The 26836-nt window shown below is 52.3% G+C and overlaps 10 protein-coding genes and 1 pseudogene across 11 annotated transcripts; 5 read left to right on the top strand and 6 right to left on the bottom strand.

The window, feature by feature from the left end:
• Positions 1 to 1377, top strand: GCG54_00000613 (12-oxophytodienoate reductase 2; the record flags this gene model as incomplete). The annotated part of the gene is made up of 4 exons (XM_045400748.1): positions 1 to 108; positions 164 to 635; positions 688 to 961; positions 1017 to 1377. 4 exons carry the CDS (start codon positions 1 to 3, stop codon positions 1375 to 1377), a joined length of 1215 nt encoding a protein of 404 aa, XP_045263421.1.
• A 475-nt stretch (positions 1378 to 1852) lies between these two features.
• Positions 1853 to 3364, bottom strand: GCG54_00000612 (FAD-dependent monooxygenase OpS4; the record flags this gene model as incomplete). The annotated part of the gene is made up of 2 exons (XM_045400747.1): positions 1853 to 3214; positions 3299 to 3364. The coding sequence occupies 2 exons, from the start codon at positions 3362 to 3364 to the stop codon at positions 1853 to 1855; spliced, it is 1428 nt and encodes a 475-aa protein (XP_045263420.1).
• A 937-nt stretch (positions 3365 to 4301) lies between these two features.
• On the top strand, positions 4302 to 7470 carry GCG54_00000611 (uncharacterized protein; the record flags this gene model as incomplete). Its single annotated transcript, XM_045400746.1, has 3 exons — positions 4302 to 4527; positions 4612 to 6205; positions 6258 to 7470. 3 exons carry the CDS (start codon positions 4302 to 4304, stop codon positions 7468 to 7470), a joined length of 3033 nt encoding a protein of 1010 aa, XP_045263419.1.
• Positions 7471 to 7750: 280 nt separating this feature from the next.
• On the bottom strand, positions 7751 to 9492 carry GCG54_00000610 (putative quinate permease; the record flags this gene model as incomplete). Its single annotated transcript, XM_045400745.1, has 3 exons — positions 7751 to 8431; positions 8498 to 9318; positions 9387 to 9492. 3 exons carry the CDS (start codon positions 9490 to 9492, stop codon positions 7751 to 7753), a joined length of 1608 nt encoding a protein of 535 aa, XP_045263418.1.
• A 1427-nt stretch (positions 9493 to 10919) lies between these two features.
• Positions 10920 to 11366, bottom strand: GCG54_00000609 (uncharacterized protein; the record flags this gene model as incomplete). Its single annotated transcript, XM_045400744.1, has 1 exon — positions 10920 to 11366. The coding sequence occupies one exon, from the start codon at positions 11364 to 11366 to the stop codon at positions 10920 to 10922; it is 447 nt and encodes a 148-aa protein (XP_045263417.1).
• A 1217-nt stretch (positions 11367 to 12583) lies between these two features.
• GCG54_00000608 (uncharacterized protein) lies at positions 12584 to 13348 on the top strand (the record flags this gene model as incomplete). The annotated part of the gene is made up of 1 exon (XM_045400743.1): positions 12584 to 13348. One exon carries the CDS (start codon positions 12584 to 12586, stop codon positions 13346 to 13348), a length of 765 nt encoding a protein of 254 aa, XP_045263416.1.
• Positions 13349 to 13811: 463 nt separating this feature from the next.
• GCG54_00000607 (uncharacterized protein) lies at positions 13812 to 14855 on the top strand (the record flags this gene model as incomplete). Its single annotated transcript, XM_045400742.1, has 1 exon — positions 13812 to 14855. The coding sequence occupies one exon, from the start codon at positions 13812 to 13814 to the stop codon at positions 14853 to 14855; it is 1044 nt and encodes a 347-aa protein (XP_045263415.1).
• Positions 14856 to 17552: 2697 nt separating this feature from the next.
• Positions 17553 to 18326, bottom strand: GCG54_00000606 (uncharacterized protein; the record flags this gene model as incomplete). Its single annotated transcript, XM_045400741.1, has 2 exons — positions 17553 to 18082; positions 18134 to 18326. The coding sequence occupies 2 exons, from the start codon at positions 18324 to 18326 to the stop codon at positions 17553 to 17555; spliced, it is 723 nt and encodes a 240-aa protein (XP_045263414.1).
• Positions 18327 to 18754: 428 nt separating this feature from the next.
• On the bottom strand, positions 18755 to 19631 carry GCG54_00000605 (uncharacterized protein; the record flags this gene model as incomplete). The annotated part of the gene is made up of 2 exons (XM_045400740.1): positions 18755 to 19338; positions 19400 to 19631. The coding sequence occupies 2 exons, from the start codon at positions 19629 to 19631 to the stop codon at positions 18755 to 18757; spliced, it is 816 nt and encodes a 271-aa protein (XP_045263413.1).
• Positions 19632 to 20319: 688 nt separating this feature from the next.
• Positions 20320 to 23451, bottom strand: GCG54_00000604 (ATPase family AAA domain-containing protein 3A-like; the record flags this gene model as incomplete). Its single annotated transcript, XM_045400739.1, has 2 exons — positions 20320 to 20818; positions 20888 to 23451. The coding sequence occupies 2 exons, from the start codon at positions 23449 to 23451 to the stop codon at positions 20320 to 20322; spliced, it is 3063 nt and encodes a 1020-aa protein (XP_045263412.1).
• An 873-nt stretch (positions 23452 to 24324) lies between these two features.
• On the top strand, positions 24325 to 26331 carry GCG54_00000603 (annotated as a pseudogene). Its single transcript has 4 exons — positions 24325 to 24736; positions 24773 to 25001; positions 25072 to 25302; positions 25394 to 26331. Coding segments are annotated over exons 1-4 (1737 nt in total).
• The last annotated feature ends 505 nt before the right edge of the window (positions 26332 to 26836 follow it).

Genomic DNA, 26836 nt, shown 5'->3' with positions numbered 1-26836 from the left:
ATGCCTAAAGCCACCACCCCTCCCCCGGTCTATGCCGCCCTCAAGGACACGGCCCTCTTTACCCCCTTGAAGCTTGGAGGCCTGAGCCTTCAGCACCGTATTGTTCAGGTACGTCGACTATCATCAACTGCGATTATTGTCCATCTCACTGACGTATTCAAAGGCACCATGCACCCGCATGCGCAGCGAGTTTGAGTCTCGCGGAGTTCATGTCCCGGGTTCCCGAGTGGTCCAGTACTACGGTGCGCGCGCCAGTGCCGGCGGTCTCCAGATCACCGAGGCCACCGACATCTGCCTCAATGCCAGTGCTTACCCTGGCGTGGCGGGTGTCTTCACAGACTCTCAACTGCAAGGCTGGAAGAAGGTGACGGACGCAGTCCACGCTAAGGGTGGCTTCATCTATGTTCAGCTGTGGCACACTGGCAGAGCCTCATCCGCTGGCATGCGCGGAGGCGAGACTCCCATCTCATCGGGAACCCAGCCCATGGATGGAAAGTACCTTGACGGCACTGAGTGCAAGGATGGACCCCCGAGGGCAATGACTGTGGACGAGATCAAGGCTCTGACTGCTGAGTGGGCAGCTGCGTCCAAGCGTGCTGTGGAGGTGGCTGGCTTTGATGGTGTCGAGATCCACGGTATGATGCAGCGTCTAGTAAGAACTTGAAGATGTACTAATGAGGGCAATAGGAGCGAACGGTTACCTTCTTGAGCAGTTCCTCCACGACAACATCAACACCCGCACGGACGCCTACGGCGGCTCCATCGAGAACCGTTCAAGATTCCTGCTCGAGGTTGTCGAGGCGGTTGCCGCCGCTATCGGCCCTGAGAAGGTTGGCCTTCGCCTCTCGCCTTACAACTACTTCCAAGGCACCAAGGACAGTGACCCCAACAAGCACTGGGCCTACATCTCAGAGCGCCTGGCTGGGCTTCCTGAGAGCCAAAGACCTGCCTACGTCCACATGTAAGCTTCTCGATTGTCAATCATATGAACCAACGGATGCTGACACCATGTCCAGGATCGAGCCCCGCTTCGACGAGGTTCTCGACGAGGAGCAGAAGCTGGCTTCTCTCGGCAAGCAGAGCAACAACCTGACTCAGTTCAGGGACATCCTCAAGCCCGCCGGTATCCACTTCCTCACTGCGGGCAACTTCAACAGAGACAACGCGCCGACGAAGGTGAAGAGCGGAGAGGCCGACGCGATTGTCTTTGGCAGACACTTCATTGCCAACCCCGATCTTGTGGAGCGGTTGAAGAGCGGCTATGCCCTCAACCCTTACGATCGGACCACATTCTACGGCGCGGAGCCCCCTGAGAAGGGTTACAATGATTACGAGTTTTACAGGGTCGATAATGCGGAGGTCACGGCGCAGGCATAAACGGTTTGAGAGTTTACGGGGGTCAAAAAGACCACACCATTAGTCGTAAAGCGACGCATCATGATGATAGAATATGCATTGAGAAAATACAGAAAAGTTCAAGTTACTTTTAACCACACTGCCTTGTCAACAGCACTTGCATGTTTTCCTCAAACGTCTTAGTAATTGGCCTCAATGTTATCGAGCCAAAATGAGTTGCGGTAGTCAAGAAACTTGAAGAGCACTCACACGAAGGGAAGAATGCCATCATTACCGTACACTTTGGGTGGTCTTCCTCATCTTAAGGCGCGATGAAGCTGAAGCTGAAAGACCATTTGGATAGCATCTGTAAATGATCAGTTCGCTACGTATTTATTGTGATGGAGCACGGCGTTGACTTTGAGAGGCAGCCCCACTCTCAACGAAAAGACGATGCATGCACGGGTTGGGAATCAATGTTCGGAGAAATTACGTTGTATTCTAAAAGTGCAAGACCTTACAGACTCGCTCTAGGTGTATGCTCGCTCTGTGGTGCAGCTCCAACTGGAGCGGACGGCCACTTTGACTCAATGTCCTTCCACATGTCATAGGTCAGCAGCCATCTGCCGACACCGTGGTACCTCCAAGGGAACGGGTCCTCCCCTGTCTCCTGAGATTCGGGCAGAACAGGCGACTCTCCGCTCAACCACTTATCATCCATCTCACCAAATTGTGTAAACTTTGCGTCGCGGTCAACCTGTTCCTCTCCGTCATGCAAGTGATACATCCACTGGTTGTATGTGCCGCGGCGCACGACCTTCTCCGTCCTTTCCCGACGGCAATCCTCATAGATCTTCAAAGCTTGCTTCTTTCCCGCGGCTGACTTGTCAGTCAAGCGAGCAAGGCACAGGCCGAGAACACCACCGTCCTCAAGTGCCATGCCAGCACCACTAGCAAGGTACGGCAAAGTAGCGTGGACGGCATCTCCGAGCATGGTGAATGCACCGGATGGGTGCGACCACGTTGGGTCGAGACCGGGCCTGATGCAAAGCCTCCACTTGAGAACCTCGTCGCACATCAGCAACATTTTGCTAATGCGGGGGTCCCACCCGTCGTAGTGCGCTCGCATCTCCTCGATGTTGCCTTTGAGGGTGTTTCCTCCGTCGACGGGCATGTCGTCGGGGACCAGAAGAACCATGTTGAACAGCTTGCCACCCTTAAGAACGTAGTTGACGGCGTGCTTGTCAGGGCCAACCCAGTAGTTGACCTGAGGGTTCTCGACGAAGTGCCGCAGCTCGGGATCCTTGAGCATATCGGCAGTATTCAGGAGAAGCCGATATGCCAAGTCGCCGGTAAGCTGGGGCGGGTCGGACTTGCCGAGGAACTGCTCTCTAAGGTTGGAAGCGATGCCGTCTGCTCCAACAATGAGGTCGGCAGTCATGGTCCTTCCGTCCGCCAAAAACACGGTTGATGACATCTGGTCTTCAGACACAGTAAATGTTTCGACCTTGGCGTTTGTGACTAGTTCGGCTCCCAACTCAACGGCGCGCTCAAGGAGGCATCGGTGGAGATCGGATCGATGAAAGTCCCAAAAGGGAAAGCCACCTGCTGCCGCAGCGTACTTGTGGTAGTCCATGTCACCCAAGAAGTTGCCCTTCCAGCCGATGAAGTTGCACTTCTGGGGCTTGGTCGCATACTTCTCCAGCTTCTCTTCCAAGCCCCAGGAGAACAGTACGCGGGCTGCATTAGGCAAGACTTGGATACCAGCGCCGACCTCGCCGATGGCTGGCGCAGATTCGAGGACTGTCACTTCATGCCCGGCCAGCAACGTTGCGATAGCCGCTCCTAGGCCGCCAAGACCAGCGCCGACGATGATGACCTATTTGCGTACTTAGCTATTGTCTACGATGCTAGGATTCCATCATGCTTGGGCATAGAAGAGAAAGGGGGCATTGTCACTCACATGTAACCTGCTACTGGCATCTCGCTGGATCTTTTCTTGAATGATGTAACTCCTTGCTGATGCCATGATGTTGACTAGACTTGAATACAACACCAAATAAGTTCAGGCGCAGTTCAAAAGATGAGCTCTCGTTTACTCAGCAGTTGAGCAGATGAGACGATGCGGCTGGTATGGGGGCCCAAGAGTTGACCCAATGACCGAATGCTTGTCTGCGTGCATAAATATGATCAAGGCCCGGGAGAACCTCCTCCGCAAAGACGCAGAGCGGCGAACATGTGGACGCTCATGTGCCTCATTACCCTACACATCATTATCCTAAGAGTGGAATTGACCGCATCATGGACACCACCTCGACTCAATCCGATGGTCGCACATAGCTTTGTCACGAATGCCGAGTCTGCGCCGTGCACAAGTTGACCCCCCTCCGGCTACCCATCTCCGAGTTCTCCTTGGTCTTTCGTAGAGTCACTGGTATCTCCAAACTATCAGACGTCCGCTCCAATAAGATAAGACGCGCCCGCATTTGGAGTCTATCATACAAGCGTGGCCCCCGAAGTCGCGTTACCCCACTCTTATCTCTCGGGCGAGCTGTCCTGGGGTGGGATCGCGGAGAACCAATGTCTTATCAGGAGTGGCGTAAGTGGGGGAGGGGCATGCCGGCCATCGCACTCCGTCAGCCTGCGAATATCTCGCACTCCTATCAATATCCTCGTAGCAGATACGGGTTGCGACGCTACACAATATGCAAGATACCGCAACCGCGCAGCGCCGAGAGAGCCAGAATGCGGAGAAGTGGAACCGATCCTACGGCGTCGCACGGCCTATGACCCTCCCCATTCCCCCATCTCCGACGATATGATCCAATTCACAACCCAGATCGTCCTATGCGCACATCCAGCTTTCTTTCCCAGCCTTCAGCAACCTGGCTGAGACTTCTCTACATCCTGTCAGGGGTGAAGAAATTGCACTGTACTCGGAAGTGGATGACCCCCATTGGACAACCATGAGCGACTCCCAGACCGCTATGGCGGGCAGCGCCAGCTATCGTCACAACAGCGAGAGCTCGGACGGTTACCCAGGTGAAGAGAAGACGTTCACCTGCTCTCACCCGGGCTGTAGCAAACGGTTCACTCGGGCTGAGCATATGCAACGCCATGCTCTCAATCATCAGCCTGGTGGTTTGAGTTGCGATATTTGCAGCGCTCACTTCAAGCGCCCTGATCTGTTGAGTAAGTTGTAGTAAACGCCTGAATCACTAAGTACACCGCTTGATTCAGTGAGTTTCCTGACATGATGATAACTAACATGAGTAGAACGGCATATGGACCGTCACCGTCAAAAAGATCTCGAAGCAGGTGGACCAGGTTTTGGTGTTTTGGACACCAGGAAAAGATCTTGGAAAGCACCAGACGGCTCTGTTGTTGAAAAAAGACCCTGTCCGTACCCTCCAGGCCGGGGTAGGACTTCAGGACGCGCACGCCCTCAAACCACCCAAGTACCTTCACCGGAACCGGAGCCTACCGACGGAGACCAAAGTGTCTCTTCTTTTGACGCAACTGGAGAACAAGACTTCTCAGTTGGGAGTATTTCACCGGATATCCACAGGCGTCACACGGTTGATCTACGACCTGCGAGCTTTGACTCAAACCATTCTTACCCCTTTGATCGTGGCAACCTATTCGCCACGTCAGAGACCGTCAACGATTTTGCTGGTTTCCCTCCAGCGCTGCAATTTCACGATTTCGGAGCATCCGACAACCAGTTCGACCTGGATGCCAATCAGCCTATCAACTGGGGCGACCCATTCTCAAGCGAGCATCTGGACTATGACCAGATCTTCCAGCCGGATACTGCCAGCTCGTTTAATATGCCTTATACCACCGCCTTAGACTACAACTGGCTTTTTAACATGCAAGAGGCTGCTGGCCCCATGATTACATCCAAAACATCAACCCAGGAGTACAATACTCAACTACCAGAGAACCCGTCGACTGCGCGGACACAGACCAACATTGCAATCACGCCTGAGTCTATGAAGAGCGCTCAGCTTTGGAACGACCCCATGGACGTCGCACCAACCGACAACAGTGGCCAAGATAACCCGCCAAGTTATAATACCGTTATACAATCTGCTCCACAAGAGCTACCGCCGAGGGAGCCTCCAAAGAGACCTGCACCACGCAGCTCTGCGGAGAGAAACTCGGACATGAACTCCGCACGGCGCGCCGCCGAAGCGTCAGGACCGACCCGAAAGCGGTATACAGCAGTCAGTCGACCTGCTCCAATTTTGGAGCCAGAGCGACCACTCTCATCTCTCAGGAAGCCTCTCAATACCCCGACTATTGATGAGAAGATTCGAGAGAGACTTCTAAATACCGCCGATGCAGCCAAGCCCTGTCTTCCCGATCAGCGTTATACCATCTGGGAGCACCCCCTGTTATCCGTTGACTCTCTCAACTCCTATCTTCACCTGTTCTTTACTCGCTTCAATACGGCCTATCCTCTGATGCACCTCGAAACGTTCAATTGTGCAGACACCGAGCCGCTTCTTCTCCTCTCCATACTTCTACTGGGAGCGACTTACTCGAGCAAGGATTGCCACCAACTGGCCGTCTGCATACATGATGTAATCAGACCAAGCATCTTTGCGCATGCTGGCTTCTCTCCCAGGCCTGAGCTGTGGACATTGCAAACTATTCTGCTGGTGGAATGCTTCGGAAAGTCTCGTGCGGGACAGAAGCAGCATGATATGAGCCACCTGTTCCATGGTCTCTTGATCAATCTTATCAGACGTTCTGACTGCCAATCTGTGAGGCCGCCTGGTCCACCACCTGTTGGTGGAGATGAGAGTGCCGGGTCTTTGGATAAGCTGTGGAAGAAGTGGGCCGAGGCCGAGCAGAAGAAGAGGTCAGTTTTACTCAAAGCACCTTGCCAGCGAAAGTGACTAACTCAGTAGCAGGCTTGCTTTACTTTGTTTCATGTGGGATACGCAGCACGCAGTGCTCTTCTGCCAGAGCCTCTGTATGTCAGCTTTTGAGCTTCGCCTCGAGCTTCCCTGTAACCAGAGCATTTGGGAGGCAAGAGATGCGACGGAGTGGGTATCTGCATGGCGATCCAGCATCAGTGACCAGAGAACTTTCTACCTCCCTGTTCTGAAGGCGTATCTTATGCCATCTGGTCCAAGAACCCACGGCCTCAGTGGCTTCTCTCGCATTCTCGTGCTCCACGGCCTGATGTCCGTCGCCTGGGATATGGGGCGTCGTGATCAGACTGCCCTCGGCGTTATCTCCGGAGAGAGTCCGGGTCCAGGTTCCGGATGGCGCAAGACACTGAGCTCGGGCTATGATGCTTGGAGGAGCGACTTCGACTGGTACTGCAATAACTTCTTCGCCCAAATGCCACGGGGGCCACCGTCACCAGATGATGATGTTCGGAAGATGGAGTTTGAATCCTTTACGGCGGCGTACAAGGCCCTGTATCACTCTGCCCAGGCGCTGCTGAACATGGACTTCTTGGATGTGCAGATTTATGCAGGTGCGAGACACATACTCGGCAGACCAGTGCAACAGAAGGATTACATGCGGTCCGCGCAGGTCGTCAAGAGATGGGCTTCCGCAACGAATAATGGCCCAGGTGAGGCGCAGGGCTCAAGACCAGGAGAATCCTCTGCAGCAACCCCGTCAGACCAGAGCGTGGGGCAGAAGCAGTCTGCCACAGCGGCCGCATGGCATGCAGCGCAAATGTTGCGAGAGACCAAGAAGACGCTGAGCGGCACGGAGGCGATGAACCTCTTCCACGTTCCATGGTGTCTTTATCTGGCGACGTTGACGTGCTGGGCGTTCCATCATGCGCGGCCGAACAGGAACTACGGCGTACCTTCGCGCAGAAACTTTGACGCGATGGGAGAGTTTGACGAGGATGAGGACTGCGAGGAAGACGAGATGATTTGGGACCCGCAGGGCGAGATGGACGCGTTGATCTCGAGTATGTCAGAGCGGGTGGAGCGTAATGATGCTACGTTAAGGAGGGAGAAGAGGCGGACCAATGGCCTGGTGTGGATTATGGCGGATATCCTGACGACGGTTAGATGGGGGATCGTGCATGCGGGCGTTGTTGTGCTGAGGGGGCTTGTGCCTCAGCGGCTGATTAACCAGTATGAGGAGGCTATCTAACGATATCAAAATGATGAAATGAACAAAGTAGACCTCGTTGAGGGCAGTCATGATCTCATATCTTCTCATTTTCATGAAGCGATGCACGCTAGCGATCGTCGATTCGTGAGCGGTACTTTATGAACTTGAGCCTGATTCCACTCTACATCACTCAGCTTGAGCACCTCCCTGAATACCTTGATCGTCTCCTCTATCGACACCTTTTACGGGCCCATATGTTTTGTTCTTCGACTTGCCTCGTCCGCCGTCCCGGAAGGCAGCAATGGGAGTAATCTACTTTTCAAGCAGTACGCGGTTTTCCAGCGTCCTCCGTCTGCTCAACGTTGATGCTCCTTTCCTTCTTCTCATCCAACGTAGGTTCAGCTCCAACCGCAATGATAACCTTGGTGCTGGCCCTACCGACGCGGTACCAAGGCATGTTGAACAACTCTTCCATATGCTCCATCGACAAGCCCTTCGTCTCAGGGTACGCGAAGTACGCATAGACCGTCATGCACAGCGTAACGCAAGTGAAGAGGCAAAAGGGTCCCCACGAGTGCATAGCGAGGACCATGTTCGGCTGTGCTCGTGACAAGGCAAAATTTACTAGGTACTGCCAGGCGATGCAGATGGCCATACAAGTGGAGCGGATCTTGGTTGGAAAGGCTTCAGCATTGATGATGTATGGCGCAACAGCCCATGAAAAGCTGTAGCCGACAGCGAAAACGTAGATGAATACCACGGCTACCAGGCCGCCGGCCTTAGATATCTCTCCGGACTTGTCGGAGACCGCGAGGAAGACAGTGATGTAGGTGAGGGACACTAGGATCAGACCTGAGCCGACAAAGAGCCCCGTACGGCGACCGAGTCTGTCGATGATGAAAAGGCAGTAGAGAAGGACGGAAAAGAACTTGACCATTCCGTAAATGCCTGCAAAGAGGTAGTTGAAGGAGTTTGAGGTGATGCCAATGGACTCTAAGATCTGAATACGAGTGTCAGCATTGCTGCATGACAAAGCGTTGTGTGTCTGGGTAGGATATTAACTTACGGAGGTCATGTAGTAAGTCAACGTATTACCGCCAGAGAACTGGAACCCGATCTGCATCATCATGACCAGAGCAAGGCGCTTTCGGACATTCGAAGAAGCCATCTCCTTGAGGAAACCCTTGAAGCCAGGGGAAAGAGCAAGCTCGTGCTCGATTCCAGCACGAATCTCGTACAACTCCTGTCGAAGATACGCGTGATCCCTAGGAAGGGACCTCAAGTTTTCGAGGGCTGCCTCGGCGGCCTCCGACTTACCCTTGCTCAGCAGCCATCTCGGTGACTCGGGCACGAAGAATAGCCCGACGATGAGAATGATGCCGGGCAATGCCTGGACGCCCATGGGAACTTGCCATTGTGCGTTGGAGCCGCCGAGGTTTAGCAGCGCGCCGTAGTTGATCCAGTACGCGAGGCCGACAGAGAGCATCGTGTTGGCGTTGTATGATGCGGTCAACCCGCCTCGGATAGCGCTAGGTGCGATCTCCGCCATGTAGTTCGTGCCGACGACGCTGGCTGCTCCGGATCCTGCACCTGACAGGAACCGACCGACGAGGAGCTCAGCTCTGCCTCCAGCACCTCCCGGGTTGGCGCTCATCAAGATAGCCGAAATGGAGTAAACGAAGGCGGAGAGGCCAAGAGACCACTTCCTTCCCAACTTATCGTTGATAGGGGCAATGATGAGAGACCCGACACACGAGCCAAGGATCAATATGGAGGTGATCCAAGCCTTCCAGTCGGCGAGGGACTCTTCCGACATGCCGCTCAGCTCGAAGTGCTTCTTGAAGGGCGAGAAGGCGAGGACGCCCGATATGTTGGCCGTGTTGAAGCCTGTTGACGACAGCAATGGTTAGTACGCCAATGCTTGGCATGCGACTGGTGAAAGCTTGTCTACGCACCATGGGCTGAACCGGAGAAGGAGAGGATGATTGCATAGCAGAGAATCTTCCACGAAATCGCCTCTTTCGGAGTTTGCTCGTATATCTTCTTGTCGATGATGGCCATTGCAAAAGGTTAAACCAGATTCCTCTCAAGAGTTGAAACTTCTCCAGACTTCAGAGAAAGATGGAAAGGGTCGGGCTCAGATTTGAACCATGGCGTGGGAGGCGGGAAGACTGGGTTCCCCGTCTAGGTCGTGCCATGGGGACTCCGCAAATTCCTAAGTGGAGATCGAGCCACTCGAACCTCTGAAGCATCCCCAAACTGGATCTACAGCCGCCTGATCCGGTTCAAGATGGCGTTGTTGGTGGTGGCGTGGACTTACACATGCATGGCTTGTTGAAAGAGCACCAAGCAAGACAGTTTGTCCTTCATTTTCTATCCCACGAAAACACCGATGAAACTCAAGAATCATCACAAGAACCTATCACTCAGGGTTCGTGTTGTCTACAGGTTGTGTAAGCTGAGACTCGCTGGGGAAGTGTTGCGGGAATGATCCGTCGCTGGCGGTGACCGTGCTTACACCCCATGGGCAACGCGTTCCTAGTACGGGGTAGACCCGCAGGCGTTCATTGTTCAAACAATAAGCTTCTTGGGATTGGATGGACTTGTCCGGGTCTCCTTCTGTATTCGGATCATTCCAGGTACCGGCGTTGGTTCCGGTGGCCGGAGTAGTCCGCTTGGCCGGATGGCTCCGTCTAAACATCCCAGATTTTGAACGTCGATTGAGGCTCAACGCCCACGGACAGATTAGGATCTGACAATTAAGAATGTAATGCTATGGAGTCTTGAAATCACGAAAACAACGTGCCCTGGGGATATGACGGGCACAAGCATCGGTCCGTTGTCCGTCTTGCATTCCACTGATCTCAACGATTGTGGGGCCACCCCGGCTTGAATGCCGTAGCAGATGTCGTATGAAAGATTTGATGCCCTGCATCTTTAACGACTTTTTCCCTCTATTGATTTGTTTTCAATCAATCACTCTGTTGGAGTTCGAGGATAGGTAGGGTTGATGTGGGTCACGATGCTCACCGTGGTATGCGGCTATGAAGCTTAGCAAGACAAGCACCAGCATAGCGACGCTTTCTCTTATATTATCTACTTTCTTATAAATCTGCAGAGATGATTCAAAATTACATAGTTGAGATGGCAGGGCTCTCTTATCATAGACACTCACAACAACTTAACCGACCTGCTTATTCTAGCCGCGATTCTTCAGCATTGCTAATGTGACATCCTTGTCGAAGGCGTATTTATAGTCTGCGCTCCTGTTCTCCGAATTGTCGATGCGAAGGCCAGTAAACGTCATTGATGCGGACTTGGCGTCAAGGTTGGTCGTGTGCTCGTCCCCAAGCCTGGTACCCATTCCACCGCTTACTGACACGTCGGTGAAGGTATGGCCCTCTGCCCTTGCCCTGTTCAGCAATGCATCGCGTAGAAGCTGATCATGGTTTCCGAGAACTTCCAAAAGCTGTTGCATCGCCTGTGGCTTAAAATGGCCCGCCTCCTCTGCACAAGGCATTGTATTGCGGCTGGATCAATGGGAACAGCTTGACAAGGGTATCCACAGCCTCACAAATTGAGCCGATGAGGTTGTTAAAGTCGGTCTTGCGGTATAGCGCCCATCGCGTTTGGGCGACCATCTCACGGAGTCTTCTGCGTCGCTTGGTGGTAATTGTGCGCATCCTATCGATGAGTCCTTTCAAGGGCCTGCCGGAGTTCTCAAGTTCCTGAGTTGCATCTAGGACCTCCAAATCCTGTTTCTTGTCCTCATTATCCATGTTCAGTCCCTTGAACTGCTCACACTTTCTCTTAGCTGTCTCAAAGGCATCTTGGATTGTCTGTAGCCATATTCTTGCTTTCGTGAGTTCGCTCTCCTTCCAGGAACCCTCATGGAATGAGGACGCTGCATCGGCATTCTCGTCCAGAACGCCCATAGCCTCACCCCATCGTGTGAACTCTATTTCCGCAGCTTGAAGTTTGGCAACGCACAGCGCGTAATCTTGGTGGAAGGCCCGTCCAAACTAGACGTACTGGAAACAATCCAGGGATGACTCGAAAAAGCCGGGTGGATGACAAGGTGGATGATGAGATGGATGATGAGATGGACGATGAGGCGGACGATAACTGTGCCTTTCGAAATGATGAAGGCGACGACCAACGCGACAATGGAGACGCAAGAGACATTTGCGCTTTCGTCTTCAGCATACACGATCGTGATATACGATCGTGGCCGTTTGGTATTTTCAGAGCCAATCAAGGAGTGGGGTGTAGAACACGCCAAGTCCTTTTCAGTTGCGTTTATGGGTGCTGGCCCAGTCGTCGTTGAACCTCAGTGCTGGCTTCGACTGAAACATATTGCAGAGCAAGATGACACACCTGCGCCAGAAAACAGCGTCTGTTGCCATGTGTACGTCCGCGAAGTTGATGGAGATTCTTGGGTAATGAAAGATGGCCGGAGAAAGGTTTTACTGCCTTTGGCCCTTGGACATGACCATGGTATTAGGAATCGGAGCAGCCTGCCACATCGTTTTTTTTGGATTCAACCGGTCTTCGAGGTTACCATGGCTGGTGGAGTTGGACTGTTGTAACTGTATAGTTCCAAGCAGCTTTTTGGATATGGAACGACACAATCAAGGATAGGGCCCAGTTTGAATTTACATGGCAATGACGATGCCGGAGAGCTTTGGTTGCATGAGAACTTTCTAGTTGCCGCCCAGCATAGACTGCCTCAATTCAGCAGCCGGGAAATGGCGCTCAACTACTTCTCTTGACGCTGCACATGGAGTGAAGCTACCCCGCTGAATAAACGGGCCAAGAAATGGTCCCTGACCGGTATGTCGGACAATATTTCAGCTGTAGAATTTCTCCTGATTCCTTGGCTGAAGAAATGCGTTGGTTCCATCAGCTCGGACTGCGCTATGGGACGAAATGGAGCTTGGACTTGCCTGGTCGGGCATCTCGGCGCCGAAACCCACGAACTTTCTTCAGCATCGCCCCACGAAACCTCGGGAAAGGCCATGATGAAAAGGCGAGGTATTGCGTATTTAAGTCATTGAGGTTCATCTGGTCATATTGCTTCTCCTAATATGTTGTTATCGTTATCTCATTCAGGCATCATCAATCCGTCTTCCGTCGGTTTTCAACGCTCACCATGACCGACACCAACTACTACCAGCGCCTCACAGAGGTGTACACCTTCGACAACAAACCACTGCTCCTTGCTTCCGCCGTAAGCTATGTCGTCGGCTACCTCCAGTACATGTATGTCATCCGCCTCACTCTCCGTGAAGGCAAGGGTCCGATGCCCTTCTGGATGCACTCTTTCTACCTCGCCCACGACTCCACATGGTCCTACATTCTCGGCAAAGCAGCAATCCAGTACAACGAACATTGGTTCCTCAGAGGAACATCGACGGCACTCTTCGTGTGGACGACGCTTGAGATGTGGTGCATCCACAGGGCCGTCACCAAGGAGCGCGAAGCCAATTTCGCTTCGGTGCTCGGGAGTAATCCGAGCGTCTTCTCGGCGGCGGTCTACGCGCTGGCACTCCAGCTTGGCATGTACACGGTCGTGCTGCTGGGCATCACGTTCATGGGAGAGGGCTGCGTGATGCAGTGGTTCTGCTTCACCAATGTTCTCATTGTCTTGGGACCGACCCACCAGTACCTCAGAAACGGGTCGAGGCATGGGCTTTCGCTTGGGTTCTGTTTGGTCAACATTGTCGGAACCATTTGGACGTTTGCACCATTCAGTTTCTTCGTCTTGACGATTCCTGAGGTGTTCGACAACACTCTGTATTACGTGGTTGGATGCATTCTCACGGTCTACTCGATGGGGTGCTATTTCGTGGTTGCGCAGTATCCCGCCAAGACGGCGGACATGAGCAAGCCTGGAAAGGGAGCTCCGATTTGGTGATGCAGCCTTGGACAAACGGACGGCAGGAGGAATATTTGCACGTGGAAAAGCATGATTCCGGTTTAAACACGGCCTTAAATAATGTGGAATAATTGTGACAAAGCATCTTTGGTATTTGGATGCGATAAGGGTGAATAGCTTGCTGTGAAAGTGAAAGTGAATTCCATGATTCAGGGGCTCTGGATAGCTTTAGTGGGGCACATGCCTTCCAGGTTATATAAGCCAGCCCGGGCCCATGCATGACGCAGCGCGTCCCGCCGAGGGGTCCAGCTGCTCCGACCGCCTCTCACTGCACCCCGCACTAAGCTCAGCTAAGCTCTCCCACGCGGCGCACAACCACCACTGCAACCACGACCCGACCTCTTTGGACGACCTCGGCAGATCTACTTACGCGACGCGTTCCAATCCTCGACCCTTCTCCCGCACATCGCGCCTCTCGAGGTCGCCGAATCCTCCCCTCCCAATGCCGCCCATACCGCGAACCACGCCCCTCCCCCGCGTCATCACCTACTACCAGACACACCACACCCACGATGGCAAGCCGATCTCCATTCTCCCGCTCATCACGCAACCCGACATCAGCGTAACTCACGTGATCCTCGCCGCGATACACATCAACGACGACCCGCACGCCCTCACCCTCAACGACCACAGACCCGACGACCCGCGCTTCCTGACGCTATGGGCAGAGCTGCGTGTGCTGCAGGCGAGCGGGGTGAAGGTGCTGGGCATGCTTGGAGGCGCTGCTCGAGGCTCGTATGAGAGGCTGGACGGCGACGAGGCCAAGTTTGAGGAGTACTACATCCCGCTGCGCGATATGGTACGGAAACACGCCCTCGACGGCATCGATTTGGACGTCGAGGAGGAGATGAGCTTGGGCGGTGTGATTCGCCTGATCGACCGGATACGGCAAGACTTTGGGAAGGACTTCATCATCACCATGGCTCCAGTGGCCATGGCACTTCTCGACCCATTCAAGAACCTTAGCGGATTCGACTACGAGGCCCTGGAGGTCATGCGCGGGAAGGAGATCGCGTGGTACAATGCCCAGTTCTACTGCGGCTGGGGCGACTGCAGTAACCCCGTCATGTACGAGATGCTGCTGGCGAAGGGCTGGGCGCCAGAGAAGATCGTCATCGGCCTAGTGACAAACCCGGAGAACGGCGGCGGCTGGGTGCCGTGGGAGATGCTGGGGTCCGTACTCCTTCTGCTTCGAGGCCGTTATGAGCGGTTCGGAGGTGTTATGGGCTGGGAGTACTTCAATAGCTTGCCCGGCGGCAGGGAGAAGCCATGGGAATGGGCTCAGTGGATGACGACAATGCTGCGATCGGAGAAGGCTTCATCTTGGCCGGCACATGGAGTTCTGCCGGTGGAAACAAGTGAGATTGCCAAGGTGGTCAAGAAGGAGCTCGTCGATGAGGTCGATCCCGATGGGCCCAACAGCAAGGATGCGCCGCTGCCAGCGAGCTTTGACTACTATTCAGACACCAACCTCGACGATGATTGAGCGGATCGAAGACAGGCATGGTAAGAAATCAGTCTTGGATCCTTGGGCAGGGCGAAAAGTTCGGAGTACAATGCCCTCGCAGGGAAAGGCATGGCCCCTATTGACGAATTGAGAATCACGCGAAGACGATTGGGGCATGAACTTTTGGGCGTTCAGGTTGTTCCATCCACTTTCAGTTTCGAACTCAACTAGATTTATATAGATGGAAGAAGACGAGCTTGGTCTGTTCAATCGACCGTCGGAGGACCGATGTTCTTTCGATTGAGGTCGATTGCTAGAAGATAGGAACAAATGGTCCGACGCAAAAAAAGCACAAAAAGATTGGACTCGACCTGGCGACCTTCCCGGAAAAGTTGACTTTAAAAGTGGGGCTTGTACATGTACAAGTCGAAGGTGAGAATATTTTGGCTCGACATCGCTTGTCATACTATATTGTATAGGCAAAAATGAAAAGAACAATGAGCAGCTCGAGGAATTATGTAGCATCACCAATTGAAATCCGACCGAACCCAGGCCACCCACCCTTAGACGATCTTCACAGCAAGCGTGCTCATTGTTGGAGATATTCCAGATGCAAACCGGGGCATATACCTTTCTCAGGGGGTCTGGGAGTTTAGGATGCAGCGCTTGCTTCTGCTAGCAGACCAAGGTGAGATGAGGTGAATGCGCGCAGCCTTGCCTTTATTTTTCCAGTGTTTTTATTTTGCCATTGCAGTTCTCTTCATTCTACCCGACGAGATCCTTCTCTCTTCCCAACCATCGCGATCTTTCTCATCCCATCCTCCAACCATCGTCCAACCCATCATCTCAGCTTCTCATCCCTTTCCATCCTCCCACTATGGCTTCTGCTTCCTCCGCCTCCGTCTTCAACCTTCGCCCTGAGCTGGAGCCCGCCCTTCCCGACGTCGCCGAGAATACCCAAGTGAAGACGAGCGAGAACGACATGGGATACCGTAAGAAGCGCAACCGTGCTCGCAAGGACGAGTATCTCAAGAGGCAGCGCGCGCGCACCACCTCTAGAAAGCGCAACGGCGAGTTCGTCCTGTCTGGAGGTCATTGTTCTCCCCCATACCCGCGTTCTCAAATATCTCATAACTGACGATTTCCTACAACAGCTCGCGCCGCTCTTCCGGCCCGCGTTTCCAAGGAGAACCGCAGCACTTACAAACTGGTCAAGTCCATGCTCCTCCTCACCACCACCATCAAGGACGGCTTCACCGTCGGCTTCGCCTTCCGCGACAGCGACTTCATGCATGACGCCGAGGCCGAGAGTCTCTGCGGCGCTCTTCAGCTTCAGGGCTCGCAGGCCCTCGACACAGCGCGCATCCAGGGTTTCGCCCTGATGCTCATGAAGTCATGCAACCAGTGCTATGACGACTACCAGGGCCCCAAGGGAGAGAACGGTGACTTCTTCGAGGCCGTCAAGGGTATCATCCACGAGAGAGGCGTGATGGGCGGCGGTCTTCACCCCAAGACTCACTCGATGGAGGCTATCATTGCCAGCGCCTGCGAGGCTATGCTCGCACTCTTCGTCAACGGCCGAAAGGCTTATCTCCGAGATCTTGTTGATGGAATGGAGGAGCAGGAGGGTGTTTACACGAGCAACACGCGTAAGCTGATTGACCTTGTCGACGGCTGGATTAAGTGGACAGAGGATGCGGATATTGAGGAGGAGAAGCTTGTCGACGCATTGGATGATGTTGACATCGAGCGCGAGCGCTAAATGGAATGATGGTGAAGGAAGAAAGGAGCAGTATCAGCTACAGCGTAAAGCTCCATGTCACAATGAAACTGGTGGAAAGCTGATACTCTCTGGTTACTACTTTTAGTCCTTGCTTGCCCTTTCTTTGGCTTAAGTCGTTGGTATCACATCCTCGCGTACAAGACGACAATATTCTTTGCTGCTCTAGTCTCCCAGTATCCTTTGTCATGCATAGAAAAACGCCAGAATGCTTTACATAGCGGCCTCTATCATGTAATCCCAAAAAAGGAATCACCTTGCTCATAAAGTCTTGAGCTTGTCTTTTGCGAGGAACCTAAGGGAATGGCGACGCTTCCCTGCTTACACCTGCCGCACTCCAGCGGTGTTTCTCGAATTCTCCTCGACTCACCACTTTTGATGCCAGGAGTGATGTTGCTTGCAGACAAGTTTTTGCAGATATACTAACTACCTGCAGCTCTCTCCAAGCTTTCGACACTTGCGCACGCGTCTCCGGTCGTCGTCGTCGTTGTCGCTAGTGCTGCGGCTGTCTTTTGAGAAACGTTTCTCTATCATACTGCGATGCTAGTTTATTGAAACCAATATCAAATGCTCCTGGAAGTGAATGAGTCGTGAATCCGCACAAAGCGCATGAGAGCCAGTGATGCAATGCAAACATCTGACGGCAGGATTTGCGGGTCCACGATGATTCTCGCAAGTGGACTTCAAGTGAGGGGACTGCGTACTTGCATTGCACAAATCTTTGAGAGCTACTTTGTGAACTCTTATCCTATCATTTAGATATATTGTTCCGATACCTGAAAATCTCGTAGCTCAGTCCATGACCACCACTCGCCTTGATTATGCCCTTATCCCCCTAATCTGCTTACAATATCATGCCTCATGTCTTGTCCCAAGTAAAGAACAACCAAACAAAGAATGAATCACGCCGGTATACCTATCTCCGTGCTCAACAATTCAATTACATCGATAGCCGTCTAATTCTCACACGCCATACGCGACATATAGCGGTCCACCAACTTGATGAGAAACCTAGTCTTGGAGGTGGACCCCGAAAATCCATTGTATGCCGGTCCATGGGTCTTGAGGTACAGACTCCGAGCAGTGACGAAGTACTGGTGCATCTTGTCGCACGCGTCAGCCGAGATAGGAGCCATCGAGAAGGTTTCCAAGGCGCCGCCCGTAATCCCATCCCGACGGATGATCTGTGCAACCTCAGAAAAGTATTTGACGCGAGGGTCTTCTCCTGGATAGTCTATGGCGTCGAAGACTTCTGCCTGATAGTCGATGGCGACGAAGAGGGCTTGCGCAAAGGCGTGGATGCGAGGGACGTCGATGAGGAGCTGGCCGTGGAGGCGCAGCGTGCGGCTGAGGGTGCTGGCCACCGTGCCTGTGATGATGTTTGCGATAGTGTTGTCGTCAGGGTGAGTGAACCCGTCCGGCAAGGCGACCTCAAGGGTCTCAATCAAGGTGCTTGGGGACATGAGTCTCTGGGGTGGTTGGTTGACTGCGATATACAGGTCAGCAAAAACGTATTTTGAGCATGAAAAACACATACATCTTCGAACTTGCTTGTCCTGCTTCTTTTTCTGGGCCTTTTTAATGCCGCCGTACGTCTTGGGCTTGGGGGAGCTCCGAGGCTTGAGTTTCTTTGCTTCCCTGTTCTTTGAGGTGAAGACGTAATGTTGTGGTTCTGCAATATCTGGAAGAGCCGCCTCGAGATCGGCCTTCAGATTGAAGAGGGACGCCATGTTGTGTGTCTGAAAGACTGTTCGGTCTTGTTGCAATGACGAAGTTGAGAGAATGATGAGATGATTGGGAGGTCGGAGAGTCCATGGTTCTGTAGGAATAAATGAATCTTTCTCCGAAGCGTGGGTCGCGCGACGAGATGGTGGGCAGGCAAAGGTGAGAGTTAGGAAAAGTAAATATTGAACTTGAATTGGGTGCAGGATATTTTGGCCCAGCAAGGTCAAATCGCCGCCCCTCCCGTAGTTTTCTCCGTCAAATCCGTAGCTAACCACCACAGTTTCAAACGGAGAAACATTTTACACTTCAAACACGCAACATGGAATAAATTTACATCTAAGTGACCTTTTATCTGCTCAACAAAGGAACTGCTCACATCCATTGCACTTGTCGGCACCACGATCTTGATGCTTACACCACTGTCTTGGAATCTCTAGATACCGACATCGTTCATAATCTCAACCAAGCCATTCTCCATGTCATCGTCCTCCTTCGAAAACTCCAGCCAAGCATCAAGGATGCGGAGAAGGTCCCTCGTCTTCGCGGTGTAGGTTCCCTCCTGTGAGTCCTCTGGGAAAGCCAGAAAATAGGCCTTGCGAGCTTTGACAAAGCACTCCAGCATCACCTTGCAGGTGTTTGTAGAAATAGTCTTTGTGGACAAGTTCTTGGGGCCGCCGACAAGGCCCTTGATACGCACATCCCGGGCAATGGCCTCGAAGAACTCGGAGTTGTCGCCGGAGCCACGCTTGTACTTGCCGCGGCACGCCTTGACGGCCTTGACGAGAGAAAGCATGAAGCCCATGATGCGGCCAGCGTCGCGAGGATGGTTATGAAGGTGGAGTACGCTGCACAGGTCCTTGGCCTCTTGATACTCGATCCAGTCGCCGATGTCGCCGATGGGGAAGCAGAAACCACTCTCGAAGCCGGTCTGGAGGATTTGCAAAAGGTTGGCCATGCCCTTGAAGGCCTTAGGATCGCGCTTGGGCCCGAAGTGTTTGTCGGGAAGGGCGGCATTGGCTATGGCTTTGTTAGATGCTTGCATTGCAATATTTCCAATGAGAGGACAATCAAAACGTACTTCCTCTCAGCATGCGCTTGCGCTTGCGCTGTCGCTCTGAGTCCTTTTTGTAGGCGATGTGACCTGCGCGGTACTTGCCATTGAGCAACCTGCTACGAATTTTGCGCTTCGTGGCGGGTGCGTCCGCGCCATTGTGATCGCTGGCAGCGGGATTGGCTGGAACGTTATCATCTTGGTCGACGACGGGCAAGGCAGGCTCAAGTTCCTCCTTCATGTTGAAGGGCGCAGCCATCGTGGGTGGAATTTGCGGATGAAGTCGATGGTTAAGGAGTGTGGTGATGGGGGCAACGAGAAAAAGGTCGTCTGGAGTGAGATGCAGAAGCAAGGTTTCCGACAAAGGGAAAGAGAGAGGAAATCAAAAATTGGGACGCGTTGTTTACGCGTCTGGTGTTTTGTCGGGGTGAAGGTGAGCTGCTCAACGAGTACTGAAAGGCAGCGAAGCGCTCCCAGTCACCGGGGAAAGCCTTATAGGTATCGTACTTTCCAGTCCTTTCAACAAATCAAGCACTCCAAGTGAACATGGTCTGGTGGTGGAACGTGTAAGCCTGGGTTCGGCTGGAAATTGAAATTGGTGACCCTACGTAACTCCAGGAGCTGCGCGATTGTTTTTTATCTTCTTTTTTCCTTTTCATACCTATTAGAAGTTTGATTTGGATTCAAGATATATGTATCAACACTTGCTTTTGAGTCGTGGCTGTTTTCAAACTCGCGCGCAACAGATGTCATACTCGTTTTAGGAAAACCCCGACTTGTGAAGCTGACAATGTCGCGTTCAACCCCTTTTCCGTTGTCAGTAAGAGAAATATTCAGCACACTGTCCTATAGTCAAAAAGACTTATTTGTCGCAAGGCCGAAAAAATTCAGTTGCTTAAGAACATCATTATCCGATAATCGTAGTCCTGTTCTACCCTGGCTCTGCCTTATTTCAGTTTGTACATCCCACAGACCTTCTGGTATGCTTCCCATTCTCCGTCTGAAAGGCCAGGGGGGCGTGACTGTTGACCCTTGCCGTGTCGACCCTTCGCGTTACCATGCCTTTGGTCTTTCTCATCATCTTCACTTTCCGTCTCTGATTCTGACTCCTCGGTACTGCTATCTTGGCCAGAGGCAGGCACCTTTCTAGCAGAGGAACGAACATAGGCCGGTCGCTGCTCGGTAGTCAGAGGAACAACTTGAGGCGGCATCTGTGTGTATGCAGGTATGGTAGTGTAAGGGTCGGCTCTCCAACGATCCCTATTAGCCCACTCGGCTTCTGAAGCACCCATCGCACTAACGAGATACTCGTCAAACTTCGCGTACCCTTCCGCCACGATCTTGAATTGCTCTTCACCGAGAACAGGCACTGGTTCTCCGTCGATCCGTTTCTTGGCTTTATGTTCCGCTAAAGCAATGGCTGTCTGAAAGGCATTTCGGATTTGCCTATGATTTCCCGTCAGTTGATTGCAATATCACTCGAAGTGTCTTCTCGGCTGGGAACAAGATACTTACCTGCCATTCCATGTATCTCGGCCGTTCCTCTCGAGATCTCTGAAGTGCTCTTTGGCAAAGTCCATGATTTCAGACTTCTTGATCTCAAATGCAACGTGGCCTCTAGATCTTTGCTCGTCCTTGGCGCGTTTGATGAACTTTCGGTAGAGTTCCTTGGTGACTTTGAGGTTCAGCTTGGGATAGAATAGTGACACCTGGATGCGAGATTTGAATGCGGGATCCATTGTACCCACACGGTTTGTCGTGAGAAACAAGATGCCAGCGTAGTATTCGAGAGTTCGGAGAAAGACGCTTGTAACAGCATTGTGGCGCAAGTCGCTTCTCGTCCGCTTGGCCAAAAATACGTCGGCTTCGTCGAGAAGAAGCACGCAGCCCCATTTATGAGCCAGCTGAAAGTTGGACTGCAAGTTCTTATCCACTTCGAGGGCTGTCTCGCCGATGTCGCCGCAGGTTATTGGGAAGAGAGGGCGCTTCGTGTCGTCAGCGACGCACTCCGCTGTTGAGGTTTTGCCGACTCCAGGAGGTCCATGGAGTAGAATCACGAGTCCGGCTCCTTTTCCCTTGACGAGGTCCAGGCAAGATCCGATACTGAGGGGATTGCCAGTGCGGGACTCCGAGGACCGGGTTGCTCGCAAGGATTCATGGGTGTCGACCAGCGCACGCACTGTTTTGCTGTGATTGTCGGGGAGAACCAGGTCGTCGAAGCTGTTAGAGAACTCTACATCGCTGAGTTTATCGATCGGTATAGTAACCCATTGCCGCGACCGTAGCACGAAAGCATGGACATAGTGTTGCATCAACATGAGGTCGTCCTCAGTCAAATCCTTTTCGTGTCGTGGTCCAAGATACCGAGACATCTCCCCCAAGAATATCTGAGAATTGAATTCATCGATATCTCCGTCTCTGTGAATAACGTCTCCTCCACAACAGCCTTGCGTGGTTCCATGCTTACACCATGAGTCTTGACGGGTCTCTCGTGGGTCTGGCCGTGTTAAGCTGTCCGTTGAAACGGACGACTTTAGTAGCCAATCGGGATTTTGTGCGACGGCCAAGGCCATGTCAACGATGACCTGCGCCTCCAAGTCGTGTGACAAATCATCCAATGTCCTGCCTTTGAACATCTTATGGCAAAAGGGGCGGTTTGTCAAGGCCACAAATCGTTTGCCTCCGTCGATGAACTGCTTTCGTAGCGTGTCATAATTCTTGTCGAATCTCATGGGATAGACTGGCAGCGAAGTAATCGACTTCCTTCCGAAAAACTTCTTGATGGATATTCTCTTGATCTTCGGCACGTACACGTGTCCATTACTAGCCATGCTAATGCAGTCCAGCACGAATCCGTCGACACGGATGGGCTTTTCCTCATTGCCGAACTTGCGATAGCTTAGGGGCTCTCTGCCACCAGCAATGCCGAAAATCCGGTAGGCATGGTGACGCTCTTCTTGGGAAACAACAAGATCGCCCCGTTTGAAAAGATGCCAGAGATCGGCGTATTCAATTTCCGTTGCTGTTCCTTCTGCAATCTTCTGTCGCAGGATCATCGTGGGCTTGAGATCCGTGTCGAGGAATTCAACTAGACACTCCAGATCTGGTAATAGATCCTTGTACAAGTACATCTGCTGCAACTTCTTCCCCTTGTGCCGTTTAGGAAGCTGTTCAAGGACTTGGGAGGGAATAGCCTTCTTTGCTTCCTCAGCTTCTGCAGCTGATTTCACGGCTTGGACGCTGCCTTTGATATCATCTATGTGCCCGACGAAGAATTTGAATGGACGCAGGAAAACAATGCTGTTGTAAACCTCAATATTTCCCACGACCTGCGGGGGCGACGTCTGAATCATCAGAGAAGCCCCGACCAGCTTATCGAGGTGCGAAAGAAGAGCGCGAGATCGAATGCGCAGCCGCTCAGGGGAAGATGAGTATTCCACACCCGCCGAGGAAACGTTCTCGGAAATCTGAACCTCAAGAGCTGCTTTCTCGTTTGTGGGCAATGCGACATTGTTTTTCGTAAGACGAAACTGGTCGAAGGGCACCCTCAGGAGTTGATGGCGGTGGACAGGATACATCTCGTCTGGGGTCGGTGGCTCCCACACGGTATCAGCGCCGTTGATAATAGCTCTTAAGTCTTTGACTTGCTTTTCAAGCTCTTCGATCCGCATGTGTGTGAAGGTATGGTCCAGCACTGCTTGTTGGGCTCGAACTCCGAAGCGACCCATCTGTTTCTCTCTATCGAACAGCTGCTTTCCGAGAGTCTTGTGCTGCAGATGAGCGACATGTTGACTTAGGACTGCCTTCGACTCCGTAGGTCCATCCGCTGGCTTGTATCTGTTCGCCTGGCCACGGTACTGAGCAGTCGCAGAATCTTCGCTTGGTCTCGCCGACTCAATCTTCTCGGCACCTGGAGCACGATCTTTCTCGTCTTTTGCCTCGTCTTTTGCCCCATCTTTTGAAACCAACTGGCTCAGACTGGCTGTTTCGCCAGTATTAGCGGTTGTTGAGGGAGTTGGAGGGGGCCACAACAAAATATCTCCCCCGCGATTGAAAGATTGGGGGGCTTCAGGTGGCATGGTGACATTTATGACCGAACTGTTTGGGCAGAAAATCCGAGGGCTGGGCAGGGTAGCCAGAGAGATATTCAGAAGTCAGAAGATGGTGCGAAGTGTGCACTTGAAAGCGAGCAAACGGTGCCTGATTGGTTTTAACCGAGGTCGCCAAACTTGGCAAAGTCTGAAATAACCAATGATTTTCTTTTGCGCCATGGCACAGAACACCCGAAATGCGCAGGAACTGGACATGCGCCGCCTACTAAGGTACACGGCTTCTATGTTGGTGAGCAATTTTTGCAGTGAATACCCACTCTGGCGCATGGTCTGCTGCGGCATACATCCGCTTTGAGTACCAACAGTGCTTACTGAGGGGCCATTCCCCCTGGCCAGCAAGTGATGGCCTTCCAACAGCCAACACATGGTTCGTCGTAATTTGATATTTTCAGCGATTGGCCCGTATTGAAGTCCACTTGACATGCAGATGTTGCTACACTGCAGCTGCAGTCCTTATCCTGGCGGATCAGAACTGTTAGACCCAACAAGCAGATGGCCTGCCCTGTTCATCACGTAAACCCCTCACTTGAAGCAGGACACTTGCTTAATGCCACCGAACTTCAACCGGAAACACGCCTATGATGTAGAAGGCGACCTCAAACCTTATTATGAAAACATCCGTCCGTCCCTCAATGGCGAACCTAGACCGATCTACATTTCTGGCCTCAAGTGAGCGGCAGCCCTCCAGCTCACCCATTAGATTCATAGAGAACCATGTATGTATTCCAGGAGAGCCCGAGCCAGTCCACAGCCCATGGGCGGGACGACTAGTCTCCCACACCGAGGCTGAGCGTGGAGATGATCAAAGGTTTGAAGCACAATACGATTTGACACCAACAGTTCTGATCCGATTGGTTCCAGAAGTGCGCTGTGGAAGCAAGCCGATGACGAGATAGCGCAACTCTTCAAGCTGATGTCGGAAGTGAGGTCAAAGCTGGCACGGAAAGAAAGCGGAAGCCAGCCAATCACGAGATCATTGAGCCTCCGCGGGTGTACTTGGGATGAGGTCGTAGAGGAAATCCAAGCCACAGCTCAGAGATGGAAACAAAGAACCGGCAAGATAGGGAAGTCGATGGAATTCATCAACAAGATTGGCAATCACTCTGAGGCTCTGACCGCATGGCTTGGTCTTTTGCCAACTGGCGACTATGGATCTAGGTAAGAAAGATGTGACATCCAAACAGAGTTGGGGTATGATTTTTACTCACATCTCTGGAATAGTATCTGTGGAGTGTTCAAGTTAATTATAGGGGTAAGGCATCATCTTTAGAGAAACTGCGGTGAATAGGAAGTCACTAAAGAGACATTTGTGCAGGCTACGGCAAACTACAGTAAAGTTGAGGAGGATATTTTCCAGGCGCTCTCGGAGATACCAGATGTGATGGAATCAACGAGGCGATACGTTGCAATATGGACGCAGCGTAACCAGCATTTTGAGCGACTGGTCTTCAATCTCTATCGCGCCACACTAAAGTCATTGCGCCAAATCATGCAGTTTTTCGCGGACAGCAGACTCAGTAAGACCTCGCAGCCCCCACATCTCCCTTGCTTCTATCATAGAGCATCATTCGTGCTGACCATAACTAGGCAAGGTCTTCGGCGCCATTATCAAACAAAAAGATTTCAAAATCGATCTTTCAATGAGCTTGAGAGAAATGCGGCAATGTGCTGAGAACATCGGAAAGGAGGGGCAACTCTACAATGCCGAAGAGACCCACGACACTTTTCTCATGGGAGAGCGAACCGAGCTTGTGGTGAACAGAATACTGCGGTTCCTCGAAACACATCCGCTGCTGCAGGTGAACACTGCAGAGCTCCGTAAGTCATGGCCCAAGCATAGCTGCGGGGGCTTTCTCCATGACCCCTTTGCCGAGTACTCTGTCCTTGCTGATGCCGCGTGCTACTTCAGGCACCATGAAGGCCGCCCTCGAGCCCATTAGCCAGTACGATCTGGCGAATGTTCATCGCACATTTTCAGACGATAGCTTGAAACACTTTGAGCTGCAGCAGCTAGTAGACGAGACAGCCGAGAAAGACCGCCAGGAGAAGGCGCACGCCGATAGGGACGCCTTGCTGCAAGTTATTCGATACGATCCAGGAGTTATCCAGCAAGACATCCTGAGATGTGCCCAGTCTGGGTACATCATGAATGATGAACAGAAGTCGAGAGCTGCGGCGATGATTCGAAACGAAAAGTTCAAGTCATTTCTGCAAGATGCACATTCATCAAGAAGCCTGCTTGTCAACGGCAATGAAGACACTGCTCGTGCGGATGGAATCTCCCCCCTCAGTCTCGTTGCTGCCGAGTTGTCGCGGCTGTCTGAAAGTGCAGGCGCAGTGGAGGCTCCGGTATTTGTCCTCAACTACTTCTGCGCTGAGCATTGTCCTAGTCCCATGTTTCCGTCGTTGGAGACGTCGGCTGCTGGGGTGATGGCTAGTCTGGTAGGCCAGCTTGTCAGCCAAATGAAAGATGAAGGGATGACCGTCGAGCTTTCATTTATGTCAGAGAAGAATTGGCGACGGCTTGAAAGATTTGACGTCAAAGCACTTTGCAATCTTTTCAAGAAGCTGACGAAGCAGTTGCCGCCCGGGGGAATGCTTCTGTGTATTCTTGACGAGATATACTTGTATGAGTCGAGAGAGAACACGGAATACGCTGTGTGGTACTTGTCAAGTCTCGCTGAAAAGCAAAGATACAACAGATCGGCTTTCAAGCTGCTGGTAACGTGTAGGATCCGAGCTATGGGGTTTGCAAAGTATTTCGTTCAGAACACACTGGATTTGGACGATGATGTTGATCTAGATGACTCGGCCGACTGGGAGATGCAAAGAATGACAGATTACAACTGACCAGCTTGGTTACATGTAACTTCTGGTGTTTACTTCTAGGTATCGTTGTTGCTGAACAAGCCTCGGTCGACATGCTAATTCGCTAGTCGAATACTCGGTGAGAGACTTTTCTCGGTAAGTATGTCCGGTCAAACTGTTCACCGAGACCCTCGCGTAGAAATAGTGGGTCTGTCTCAACTCTAACCCCGTTCAATCTTCTTGAAACGACCTTCTCCTGATGTCATCAATATCAGCCACGAGATCCAAAAGCATGTCTTAATTGCAAGAATATTGCACTATGATAGCATTCAATATCATGCCGACCAGCCGGATTCATTCACGCTTTACACCTCGGGAGCACGCGCCAATGCCCGGACGTCTCTTGCGCCGATCACCCGAGCTGTCATGTCGATCCCAACTTGTGCCTCAGCAAACCGAGCATCACGGGAGTCTGGCCAAACGAAAGGGAGCCACTGGTATCGCAGCGACTGGTGCGAAATCCGATCAAGGTTTACCGCCAAAT

The sequence above is a fragment of the Colletotrichum gloeosporioides genome (assembly GCF_011800055.1).
Source record: "Colletotrichum gloeosporioides strain Lc1 chromosome Unknown consensus_50, whole genome shotgun sequence".
NCBI classification, from domain to species: domain Eukaryota; kingdom Fungi; phylum Ascomycota; class Sordariomycetes; order Glomerellales; family Glomerellaceae; genus Colletotrichum; species Colletotrichum gloeosporioides.
Note: the sequence above shows the minus strand (reverse complement) of the source record. Positions and strands in the feature narration are given on the sequence as shown.